This window comes from Sinohyriopsis cumingii, chromosome 7 (assembly GCF_028554795.1).
Source record: "Sinohyriopsis cumingii isolate HCF-2022 chromosome 7, ASM2855479v2, whole genome shotgun sequence".
NCBI lineage: Eukaryota > Metazoa > Mollusca > Bivalvia > Unionida > Unionidae > Sinohyriopsis > Sinohyriopsis cumingii.
The window spans coordinates 52,820,936-52,835,106 of NC_142967.1; the positions used below are offsets into that span (position 1 = coordinate 52,820,936).

A 14,171-nucleotide genomic window follows, 5' to 3' on the forward strand; every position below is an offset into this window, starting at 1 on the left:
AAAGAACCCAAGTACTGGTATGCAAAACAGTATCACGTCTGCAACCTGCTATGAATATTTTTCGGAATTATTTAATTTTTCCAGTTCTGTTGACCAGCCACAGGAAACTGACAACATTCAAGTAATTCACGAGACTTTAGATAGAACAATCACTGAAGAAGAGGTATGCCTATCATTAAGTAAACTGAAACATAACAACGCTGGGGGAATAAATGCTTTATCCAGCGACTTCTTTACATGTAGGAGCAACACAACTGCACCAATAGTAACACTATTATTTAATAAACTATTTGATGTTGGATATTATCCAGAATATTGGCCAACGACTATCATCATACCAATTTTGAAGAAAGAGGATGCAAATGAACCCTCCAATTACAGAGGCATTAGTCTACTACCTGTATTAAGCAAAGTATTTGCATCCATTTTAAATAACAGAATGAATGAATGGGTAGAGGAAAACAATTACTGGGCGAAGAGCAAGCAGGATTTAGTGTGGGGTTTCGCAGCAGATAAATATATTTATATTACAATACATTAATTTGCAAATATTTAAGAAAACGGAATGTACCGACTATGAAAAGGCCTTTGATAGAGAGACGTTTACTGTACCAAAAGCTAGTTAGAGAAAATATTAGGGGGAAAATGTTAAGCATCATTAAGGCAATTTATATTGATGCAAAACCATGTGCCAAGTCCAACAGTCTTATTACCGATGTGTTTAATTGCCATTTGGGTGTGCGTCAAGGTTGTATTATGTTGCCTTTACTCATTTAATTTTGAATGATTTAAAACCCTTTCGTAGCTGAAGGAAACAGGGGAGAGTCTGTAGAAACCTTAGAACTATTTTCACTGTTCTATGCAGATGATTTAATGTCACTGCTGACACTGCTCACTAGTTGCATATTATGCTCAATAGGTTGCATACATATTGCCTAAAGTGGAAAAAAACCCACAAGAGTGGTCGTATTTCATAGAGATGGCTATCTCAGAAGTTAAGAAAAGTGGTTCTATAGCCATACAGAGGTAAAGATTGAATCATATTATAAGTATTTAGGATGTATATTTTCAAAAAAACTCCTGGTATATGTGCCTATCCTTGCAGGCGCAGATAGCTGTGCATATATTGAAACAGTCTTTCAAAATTTGGCAGATAGCTTTCATACTACAGATTATAAAGCTGATGTTGGGAGGGGAGTATGATGCCAATGATATTGAAAAAGTTCATTTGTCACTTTGTGTGTGTGATTTAGATTTTTTAATGTAGCTTTAACAATTTTTCAGTCATATCGCTGCGATGTCTGCAGTGTGACAGTTTATAGTGATGTCTAGCACTGAGGCATCATTTTGCAGGCATGTAGCATGATGTCCCACCCAGTCACATTATCCTGACATCAGGCCAACCAGTCCTAACACTAACCTCATAATGCTGAGTGCCAAGTGAACAGTGGTTGTACACAGAATGGATTGAAGACAAACACAAAGAAGACTTAATGGCTTTATTGTTCATAGATCAATAATAATAAGATCAACACTTATGAGAAGACATCATCTTTCAACAATAAACTAAGATCTAAGTTCTCAAAAGGCCCAGCCATTGGTTAGGATACTCATATTTTCCATCATGTTTATATTGGCAGAAATTCGTACACAATCTTTTCTCAAACATGCTCATGAACATTTTAAACATTACTTTTTGTACAATGATTTTTTTTCGCATAAAAGAAAACAACACTTGAAATTTTGTGAGCCATGCCATAAGTGTTATATCTGAAATCATATGTAATCTCTTCACCAACATAATAATGAACATTTTAGACATAAATTTTCGTACTTTTAAAGGAAAAAATTAATTTTCTGTGCTAGAGGAAAATATGTGTACATGAAATTTCTGGAGCCATGCTACGATTGTGTCATATCCAAATTTGTGCTATAACAATGCATGGTTACACTTTACTCAAGCAAAGTGTTTTTAAAAATATCTTAGTGGTTCAAAACTTAAATTCTTAACAAGGATGCAAGTCACAAAATTACATTTTCCCTTGCAGTGACCTTGCCCATGAGACAGAAGGCAAAGCTATGGTACACCACACACCATCTACAAGTCACAAAATTACGTTTTCCTTTGCAGTGACCTTGCCCATGAGACAGAAGGCATAGCTATGGTATACCACACACCATCTACATATTTGGGCAAACTTTCACTTAAATAGTTTAAGTGGTTCGAACGTTATACACCTGTCAAGGATATAAATCACAGAAATACATTTTCCCTGGCCATGAAGTTGACCATGATGCAGAGACCATGGCTACAATATGCAATTCACCATCTAGTAATGGTATATATTCTGGCAGAAATTCATGAAAATTTATCGGTTACAAAAATATTAATGTTAATAGATGGACTTGCTGTGCCATGCCATAATATACCTGATCTACTACAGGTGTAAAATGATTCAGCCTGAAATAGAAAGGTAACTACAGGGTTACTTGTTTAACAACTCTCCCTGTGATGAAGTGGTACAGTATACAGAGCAATTGTTATGCAATATATTTATCCTTGAAGCTGGCTGAATATCTCTGAAACACTGTCCTATATCTAGCAGAATTATGTGCAATTACTTAAGATATTTGGCTGTTCTAAATACTGAGCATGGAATCTCAACATTATGCATCACCAATTAAGTGTGGGAGGGATGAGATGGTTTACATCATGAGAAGAAAAAAAAAACAAGAAGCCCTTACATTACCACCAAATCTTAAAGTCTAAATCTGAACTTAAGACTTTTGATTGTACTATTGTTTGTTCAATGTGAAATCCATGCCAGAATGCCCAAATAAAATTACCTATGCAGTTAATGACAACACAAACAATACCTACGTACCACCAATAAAAAATAAAAATAATAAAAATATAAAAAAGTGTCATCATGAAATAATTTAACAGATTATCTTTCCTTTGTCCTAAAAATTTTCATTCATTTATGATCATGGTATTTCTTTCCTGGCTAATTAGTAGTTTCATCTGTTCTGGGTTAAAAATTCATAACATAGTTTAGTCATAACATAGTTCTCATTATTCCTGTGTTTTTCCTGCTTTTGTGCCAAGCCTGCTTCTGCTGGAAAGGTTTCCTTTCTTTTTTCCTACATCTTCTGTAGCTTTTCCCTGTTCATCCATTCTGGCCTTCTTGTTGGGAGGGGCCTGGTTCTCTCTGTCTTCCTCATCACTGTCTGTCCCAGCCTGGAAAACAATATCATATAAAAATTACTGAATCTTGCAGGAGTGTTCATTCCATATGAAACAATACACAAGTTCATACACCAAAACTGTTCTGATTATCCAACTTTTATTTGAGATATGGTACCCAGGGAAAGCAGTTTTTATAAAGACAGATAAGGCAGACTACTCTTGTTAGTTGACGATTTCATATGGAAATAATACAGAATTTTAAATTGCGTATGTAAGGTAACTACTCCACGTTGAAAGTGCCCTGCCTGTGCTGAAGTATGTACTACTAGAACATCCCTAATGAAACACCAAACATTTCTGATATATATTAAAGTGAAAGTTACAAACAGTCTATTGTCCCACCCTCTACCATCCAATATTAAATTTACAACTCCAGTCTAACAGAAGTATATCTTCTTGTACTTGCCATCTGTATAAAATGCTAATAAGTTTGGTCTCTCCAGTGTCTGATCTGAGGAAGTGTTCCAAAAACCAAGGCTCTAATGTAATATAGTATACCATTTTCTGCTTGTTGGGATTACTATTATTACTACTATCCATCAAGTTTCTTAAATGTCCAGTAACGGCAGAGATTACAATACAACATAATGTTAAAAATATTTATATCATGTTTACACACACACACCAGAGTGGTGATACTGATTTTATAACTACTTTTTTCCATTTAGGAGATGTATTTGCCCTTGAGTATGTTATTCAAACATGTATTTCCATAATTAGGCCATTTTCTTTTTGTTTCTTCTTCTGCTCCTTATCTCTCACTCCCTTTTTAAAAAGTTGGATCAAAAGGCAGTGATAGTTATCTACTGTCATCCAAATAAAGAGAATGAGTATGAGCTGAACATTTAATATGACTTTTAAATATACTGACTTTCACACATTTAAAATGATGTCTTGCTTGTAGTGGCAAGCCAATGGAACCAAAAATTAGAAATGTATTCAAAATGCTATCATGACAGTGGGACATTCAGAAGTTCCACTATATGATCCTGCTACACAGTTGTATGGCATAAAAATGGAAGGCCTCAGATATGTAAGTAGCATAAACTGAGAAGCTCAAAAGATGACCACAGCCTCCATGAGATGGGAAGTCTGAGGCTGTTTTGGTTTCCAGAAGATACCGCTGTTTTGGTTTCCAGAAGATACTGCTGTTTTGGTTTCCAGAAGATACCGCTGTTTAGGTTTCCAGAAGATACTGCTGTTTTGGTTTCTAGAAGATACTGCTGTTTTGGTTTCCAGAAGATACTGAGGCTTAGATGATACGAAAGACATTCTAGCAGTTTTCTGGTTTTATTTTCTTAGACTACTGTGAAACTCATTTTGTGAGGGAAATATTTTTTCTTACTGCAGAATAAGATTGACTGTTAGCTTGCTATAAATTCTTTAGTTCTTTACTAAGTCAACAATTATAGCAAAGATAAAATTGGTGATTAAAATTGAAACATTTAGTAGCAATGTAGGCAAATTAAAGAACTAATCTGCAAGGAAGCATATGCATTTTGCCCTTACCTTGAAACACAGCACTGTTGCATTTTAACATAATCTTATTAATTTCTTGCAAGTTTGGTTTTGTGAAGAAAAAAATCTGAATATAAGTATCTTTTTTTTTGCTCCTGCAGCTATTGACGGCTGTTCCAATAAGCCATACTTGGGATCAATGCAGAGTAGTAAAATTTTATATTATTTTCACATGAACTCCAAGTAATCTAAGCACACTGGAATATTTATACCCCCCCCAACCCACTGCTTCCCTAGGCATGTTACTAGAAGATTCCAGAATATTACTTTATTGATTTTTCAAAATTATTTTTCTTATAGTGTTTTTCCAAAATGAATGCACAGATTTTGTTTCTCCCGATGACCATACATAATTTTGTCACTACATATGGTGCACATCACATGCGGGAAATTTACAGTGCGACCCCGCTATAACGTGCTCCACAATAATGCGAATTTGGATATAACGCAGTTGTGGTGTGGCTCCCAAAATGTAATATATTCATTTACATAAGATATTTTTCCTTCAAAGTGCGTGAAATAGTGTATAAAAATTTATTATCATCATGGTGATGAGATCATGTATGAATTGGAACATAATACAGTCGTGGCGTGGTTCCTGAAATTTTAAATATATGTAAGTGTATTTTTCTCGTAGCCAGATTATTTTTTAAAAAGTACATGAAATAGTGTATACAAAAATTTTTAATGTGTAAAATGTTTATTATCGTTTGGGGGAACAGTTTGTGTATGAATTCGAATATAATATGATCGTGGTGTGGCTTCTGAAATTTAACAATTTCAACAGGCTCTTGAAGTGTTATGCCAAAATAAACATTATCGGAAATATTACTTATTATTGATCCATGAGTAAAGCCAGTAAGTCGTCTTTGTGATTGTCTTCAATTAATTCTGAATACAATCATTGCTCAAACAATAGCCGACATGTGTTTCTTCTTTAACTCCATACACAACCAAGCAGCAGACAATGCTGTGGTTGATAAAAGATTCTCACAGTTTAATAAACATCCAAAAACAAAAGCCACCAACATGTTTGCTGGGCTTGGTGGTGTTATTAGACACAATCAGTTGACCCGTAAATAATGTCCACTTTATTAGCTGGAAATTGAAAGGGTATCAAATTGTACATTTATTCAGCTTAAAAGTCTGTATAAAATTTTTACACGTTTCTTTCGATATTCACAAAATCTGAAGTAGAAGTTATATGCACGCTGAAAGCATGTATTGCTTGTTGATTATTCTTGCTGTAGTCATTCAAATGAATAGGCGTACAAGTGTTAATTATTGGGAATTTACAATGGATATAGGTACGCGGAAATGCATAAGATAAAATCTTAGCAGTATGAAATTTGTTGCTGTTGTTTTGGGGTTTAAATGCCATTTTTCAGCAGATGATAAGCTATGTATGGCGGCCAGTATTAATGGTGGAGGAAGAACCCGGGAAAACCTCGGAAAGAAGCACCAATACACGAGAAGCTACTGGCAAGCTTTCTCACATACCCACATTGGCTGAATCCGAGACTCAAACCAGCGCAGACAGAGGTGAGATGGCAGTGATCCGTAACAGAGAGCACTTTTGACCACTCGGGGCCCCCTATGAAATTTTTATAGACACCATTCATAGACCCTGGAACATAATGAACCAAACATGTGCTTCGTCTTTCTTAACCTAATTTTGCTGTTAATTTTTCTCATGGAATTCAGACACAATGATCTGTGACAAAATTAATGAATAGTTTCGACATGCATGCAATTTTTGCAATGGAATTACATGTATTATGGATTAACTGCATGCAACAATGGTACGATATCAGACGTTAAGTAAACAGTGTTAATACTCTGTTCATGCTATATATTAGACGTTGAATTCAGACACAATGATCTGTGACACAAATTATTGAATATTTTGAATCTGTGCAATTTTTCAATGGAATTACATGCATTATGGATGAATTGCATGCTACAACAGCATGATATTAAATGGTGTTGATACCCTATTCATGATATACATTAGACATGAATAAATGTATCTGTGCCAATGGGTTGTTCTCTGAAATAAGTAAAATACTGTAAACCCTGCATTAACATGACCCCGGTATGAACGCGATCCAATTTTTTGGGCCCGAATTATCGCATTATAATGGGGTTTCACTTATTTTTTTAAACGTAATCTGACATAAAACCTCTGTCCAGTCCATTTCCTGCAGACATTACCAATTCAACTTGTTTCTTACTATCTTTTCAAGTAATTTTTTGTCTGCACTGTGATCTAACATTAATTTCATAAATTATGTTAAAAAAACATGCTCAGAAATTTTTTCCACAGCTGATTTCTCTAGAACGCCATGACAGGTTCACATGGCAAGTTATCCACCAAGCTGCTTTTCATTCCTAGGATGAACCAATCAAAATGTAGTTTACCAATAATGGTTATATTTAATGAAAAACCTTAATGCAGGAAACAAGCAATGGAATTTGTCCAGTTAATAAAAGAACAAATCTGAAAATTCCAGAAACCTAGTGATGTCTAACAGAAGTCCAGCAAAATATAAATACTTGCATCTATCAGACTGTAAAACACCATTTTTGCTTTAGATTGTCTACCTGAATATTTTCTTTTCCTAACAATAAAATAAGACTCTGACCTCATTATGCGAGTCTGCTTCGACATTCGTGACCTCATGACCTTCATCCTCCTCACTCCCCTGACTGTCTTCACTGTCATCCATGTTCTCTAATGCTGCAACATTGATCCTAAAATCTCTCGATGTGCTCAGTTTCATGTGTTCCATCAGGTCCACCTAGAAATAGACATACGAGATTGAATTACTAAGCAAGAAATTGTGGCTGTAAAAAACATAACACTGCTGTAATGTTCTTTGTAGAACCCTGTTAGCATGTTTCTCCAATGATTCGATTTTTTAAAGGTCATGTACTATGATACCTTCCATTCCATGGCATTCATTTAAAAACTACATCATGTTTCCCATTATGCACAGACATATACTGGACAGATCTGACGCACAAATTCTATTGCCATGCATATTTTTGACACAAAAGATTTGCACAATGCGATCAGGATTTATTTAATACCCAATGCATAAGATGAGTGATGGCATCGTGTATACTTCGGGCATAGGCAACATTAAGACGGATTAGCTGCCCCTAATCTCGCGAGCTCTAACAAGATTTTCATCGAGCTCTGCAACATGTTGCCCAAAGTAACCTCAATGCTTGTTGGACTAGAAAATGAACCCCAGATGAAAATGGCATGCACTCAGAATCACTAGCCAAGAAAGTGAAAGAAGCAGAACACAAGAGTAACTGTGGATTGTAACTTTAATGAAAAATGGATAAAATAATTCCCTTGACTGGAATATGGCACATCCATTGTGATTACTGATATAACTTATGATTATGTGATTGCGAAGACTGTAAAAGTGAATAATCCTTTCATGACAGGGTTTAAGAAATTTCAAAAATTGGTGAAGATATCTGGAGAACAGTCGTCATCACCCAAGGAATTCTTTTACAACAAAGAAATCAGTAAGCTTGCAGAGACAAATGTACTATCCAGATTACAGAGTGTGTGCATGTGGGTCATTGTAGTTTTTGCTGGTTTGTAACTTTGCAGCAATAAGAGAAAGTTTCAAAGTTTAAGTGTAACTTACTAAAAAGAAGATGAATCATCAGCCTCTTTGATTTTTGGATAAATTTATTCTAGGACAAAGTATAATGAAACCGATGAAAGTACACGTTTTATGACAGGCAGTAAATTAACTACCATTTGGTAAAAAGATTTATTTGGGGTTTTGCATTGGCCTATATATGTTGTATGTAATATGTTGTTTTATAATATTGCTATGAAAAGATCAAGGAGACTGTTAAAAGTTTGACTATGTCATACTTTTAACAGTCTCAAGGAAAATGAAGTATGAATATAATGAAAATGAAATAATAAAATTACTCTATGGACAATGCATTTGTTTGTTAATTGTGCATATTTATTTGTAATTTTAGACTGAGAGAGAGAGAGAGAATATGAATTGCAGGTCAGATGAAAATATATCAGTACATCCTAGACCCCACATTTTTCACTTGACCCCCAATTCTGCTACCAATAATTTTTTTTAACCCTCAATTTTACACCCCCTTGAGGACATACTGTTGGAAAGATACTATATTTTGAAGAATCACTGTAAAGATGAACTTATCTGGTTTGTTGAGGAGAAACGTTTTGAGTTTGCAAGTGCATAAAACTGAACCAGTTTGCAGAATATCACAAAGATATTCAATGATCTTTGGATGTCTTGCAGTACTATGTTGATAGTACCCAATGAAAGCTAAAATCTGGTAAACATCCAGTTGATGGGTAGCCACCTTCAATAGTTAGGGGATGTCCTGGATAAGAGTTTCCTCCCTTAGATATCAGTGGTATTTAAATAGTAAAGGTGAATATTTTAGTCTTTTCAGATGTGGGGATGAATGTGGGAGGTAGTGGAGTTTCTTTATTTATAGCTTTAATGTGATTAGGGAATGTATTTATAAAAGAAATTATGTTTTCTCAACAAAATTTCCTGAAAAACAAACTTTGAAACAGGCTGAACACAGACTAGATTTTTTATGGCCTTCCCCTGCATGAAATGGATTTCCTAGTTGAATGTACACTCTTTGTGACATGAAAATCAGAAGAAAATAAACTTGTTAACTGTACAATGTCACTTAGCAATATTATAAAACATTGGCAATTTTACAGGATTTTTGTGTTAAGATGTATATATGGGGTGGAAACAAATATTCTACAGAATGTTGTCTCACCTGCTTAAACAAGGCATATTCCAAATATCTTGCAAAGTCTCATGAGCAATATATATATATATATATATATATATATATATATATATATATATATATATATATATATATATATATATATATATATATATATATATATATATATATATATATATATATATATATATATATATATATATATATATATATATATATATATATATATATAATTAATCTTTTTCTGTCCCAGAACTTACAGTGAAAGTTTTTTCAACTAGGTCATATGTCCCAAGACTTAAGAAACAAAATAAATTTATGTTGTACTTGTGCCTCCCACCCCAACTGCATGTTGCAGTAAAACAGATAAACAAAAAGCTTATTTGATAATAAAAAGAAAGAAACTAACCTTGCATTATTATCATTTATTCCTCTGAGCATTAAATTAAAAAAATATATCCACAAACTCCATATATGCAGTGTAGGCAGCCATACTGTAACATGTATCGATAATGTCAGACAACACATGACACATTGTTCATTGACATGAACATAGAGAAACAAATCGTGTTTGGTTGTACTCAAAGGTTTGAATATGTTATCTGACTGAAAATTGGATCCAACAAAATTGCGAACAAGAGAGGAAAATGTCAACCAATTGCTTGAAGGCATTGCCATTCATGCATGACATGGTGTTAGGTGCAAAATAACCAAGATTGTACTATATCCAGGTTAACTATTTGATAGTATCTCACAAATAAAAGTCATTATTTAAAAAACATATTCACTGTCTGTGCAAATGACGATCTTTTCATTAACATGGGTGTAACGCTGTTCCCTCTTGGTAAAGAGGGGTGGTTAATTAGATTCCGCTATTGTTATCTAGAGGATGACATCCCTCAATTTTATTGCCCGGTGCGAGTGCATAGATAGAACATCAGCAGAGAACTGAGCATACCTATTGAGAAAAAATAAGAAAATACTAGCCCCCTTTAGGCAAGAGAAAAACAATTTAATCAATGACATAAACTAATAGTGCCAGATTCAATTCAAACAAATTTACATTACAGAATTTCAATAGCAGTGTTCTATTACTGATTCATTTCATCATGATAATGAGAGTGGTGAAACCAGCATAATGTCAATGCCTGATTTGTGTTGCTACCAGTCGTTGTCTCCGTGTATCCCACGTCTTCCACCTTCATATGTATATGTTTGATCTTTCTTGATCCTTCTATCCTAACCGCTCGATCTCTTATCCGGACTTCTGTCTTTTGGACTGTTCCAGAGAGCCGTTTCCCTGAATGGCAACATTACCACTCAGACTCTATTTGTATCAACCTCTATATGTATATAAAATTCTCTCACTTTCGTTACTCAGAAAGCATAAAATAGCTATCTAAACACTGCATAAACTCTGACGTAATGTGATCTTAACGGTTGATGGTTCTTACAAATTTTGACTGTATTTTGAATAAGGTACAATCGTTATCTCCAGTTACAAGCAACCCCCATAATGTACATCTAAGCCTGACCATCACCCTTGCTTTACAGCAACTGACCTTAAATTAACATGCGAGCAGTTCATATAAACAAACATTCCCATATCTCTGCATATGCTACCACATGACAACTTAAGACATGCAACCTAGTCAGTTCCATTCAATAAGATACATGCTATTGATTATTATTGCATAAGAATCACTAACTTCTAGCTCACGGCAATCTCTAACCTACAAGATTCTTTAAGCATTAAAAAATCAGATAATATATGCAATTATCGTTAACTCACGATAATCAGTATCGTTTTAACAAAGGAAATTATTTCATATAACCCTATGAAATTCTTCACATCTGAAAATTTGGATTGCATGCAACCAGTCAATTCTATCAATGAACTAGCAACTATAAAATTAAAGAAATAATTGCATAAACAACTCTTGCACATCAATGAAACTGAATAAACGAGGCATATTATGGTTCCTAGACATATCAAACACATCTGCATAAACAAAATAGAAAACTGCATGAAAAATTAAAATTGTGTACCTTAATGCTGTTCCTTCCAAGAAAATGTGCATCATAACACTAAAGGCCTGTCTTTGCCTACAAGACGTGGCTGGTCCCCTTACTTGTCTTAAAGAGAAAGAACTACTCTTTAGTTTTCCCTGGAGTCAAACGAGTCTCAATCCTCTTGCAGGAAAATATGTGACTGAGGAAATTTGCCCAAAGTTGTTACTTTAAATTCAACATTTCTTCCATGGTGTATGCCTTAAGTTAAACTGACCAATCATAATCAGCCATTCCTAACTGTTCCCCAAGATAATTATTATTTCCATCAGATTTTGACAGCAAATCAGAGAAATATGACACATACCAACTTCCTTTTATTAAACGACTATTAGACATGATGTTCCCATTAAGCTGATATGGTCGGCATCTTAATGTTTACTTTCCCAGGACGGCTTTGCGATGCTAGGGTCAATTTGAAATTAGCCACATATGCTGGCCTCTCCTTCTCCCACAAAATTCAACAATTGACATAGGAAAAGAGCAAAGTAGCCCTTCATGTAAAAACTTGCTGGCATGACTGTAATAAAATTTTAATGTATAATGCATACTCAAAATTCAACACATTACAATGGGTTACAAAAAGTATAGCAAACAGATGCCTGGTGGTGAATGAACAAAATTGGCAGTGTGCAATAAACTCATTGCCTGAACTTACTTACAGGATATCAAATATGAAGGTTATTTTATTACAAAGCAAGCTGACCTTGGAAGCCAACTTTGAATTCTTTTAAGTGTGTAAAAATTTTTTTTTTAAAAAGTCGGCCTACAGAGGGAAGCCAACTTTGGTTCCTTTTTACTGGTATTCATGGGAATTTTGAAAATAAAATTAAACAATAGAAGAACTTTTAAAATACACAATATAGTGCTTCTTGAATGGACATAGATGAAAGTCCAGCGTACTCTGATCTCATTCCTGGACAGGCTGTCAATAAGATGGGGGATGGGGTTACAAGTGTGAGAATTAGCATGACTGGTAAACATTTTTTAAATAAAAATATGACTTTAGTCCTTGTAGTTTCTACTTCAGGAGATTTGTTGCCTCCGAATTTAATTTTTCACAGCATGTCTTCATGTACTGAAAGGACGGATCGTATGTGTGCAGAAGGGTTTCAGACCTGCCAACCCCAATGAGAGTCCTTGAGCAAGATTTGAAAACTTTTCAGGGAGATTTCATGTATTGCAGGGAGGATTTCATCAAGGGAGAAACAGGTTGAACACGTTTACAAAAAGTGAATGGTTTTCAAATAAATATATACTAATTACATTCTAAAGTGGTTTACTTTTATATAATAAATTAAAATATATAAATAACAGACTGAACAAAACTTAACAGTGAAGAGCATCAATTAACACTACTGGAGAGACATGATTGTTACTCCTTTGTCTCTTTTAAGCACAACTTTTTCAAACTGTCTCTCTGAGCAAACAATACCTTCTTGTTTAACAACAAGAAGACTTTCTAGTGTCTCAGCTTTCACACTGCTTCTGAAGTCAGTCCTATTCTTCCTCACAAAACTAAATATTCTTTCACAGGATGCATTGCTGTGAGGGATGGCGAGGATATGTATCATCACTTTGGCAAGAAGTCCAAATTTTGCTTGACCCATGCTATTTCTGATCTCACCAATCTTCATCCAAGTTTGGTCCATGGCAGCTGCTGAATTAGGCTCCAGCATTCCAGGGTGTTTCTCTTTGTCTGTGCAGATGTTAAGTGCCTGTGAAATAAAGTAAATGAAATTTAAAATATTGACTCGGAAACAAAAGATAACAAAATATAAATTGCATTCATTCACAAAAGTGAATTGCATTTAATGTTTCTTACTTTTTATTAAAATTTCAGGCACAATTAAGTGTTTGTTTTTCTTCCCTATCTTACTATATATCTCAGGCAAGTAGATGTAATTCTTAGGAAAGAGAAGATAAATCTAAATTGTCAAAGTACATTTTCGGGTTTACGACTAAATACTACTATTACTACTAATAATAATAATAATGAAGTCTTAGTTTTTTAATTATCTGCAGATGTATCGATTCTATTGTTGTTTATTTAACTGTACCTGATTTAACCGAGCTATCAGTGTATCCTAATTTCGCTAAAGATAATCATAATTTTAATGCTGCCACTCAAATTACAATTGCAGCATACAATAAAGGCCATAAAAATAAACAGTAAGAAACTTACTTTTGTGACTGGAGACGTCGATGACAATCATCGTGCCCACCAACGGCAACACTGAAACATGAACTGTATGTCTTGATAAATGCTGTATGTTTATCACTTCCACGAGCCAGTCATGGAAAAACCAGGCTATAACAAGTATGGAAAGAATTTCTATATTGTTTTTACTTTCCAACGTCATCCAAATATCCCTTTCTTTTAGACACTGTAGAAGAGATCACCAAACATGGATTCAAGTTTGCACGCTTTTCAAAGAACTTCTGCACACTTCCGGTCTTACATGCTGGGGATTTTCAAAAACATTTTTCTTTAAACTAAATGAATTTTTCCAGATTTATTTTGATGAAACGAATTTTCTCT

The 14,171-nt window shown here is 34.3% G+C and overlaps 1 protein-coding gene across 2 annotated transcripts in view; it reads right to left on the reverse strand.

Moving 5' to 3' along the window:
- Positions 1-1,485: 1,485 nt before the first annotated feature.
- Positions 1,486-14,171, reverse strand: part of LOC149795258 (Fanconi anemia group I protein-like) — a 164,497-nt gene continuing 151,811 nt past the window's right edge. The window contains exons 32-34 of one of the 2 annotated variants that reach the window (XR_016422292.1): positions 7,414-7,569; positions 2,136-3,241; positions 1,486-2,052 (exon numbers count right to left, since the gene is read on the reverse strand). Coding sequence is in view for 1 of the 2 variants with exons in the window: in XM_089964989.1 (XP_089821115.1) it covers positions 3,077-3,241; positions 7,414-7,569 (321 nt within the window). In the remaining variant the exon portion in view is untranslated. Of the gene's footprint in view, positions 3,242-7,413; positions 7,570-14,171 lie in introns of both variants that reach the window. The other variant, XM_089964989.1, reaches the window with a different exon arrangement.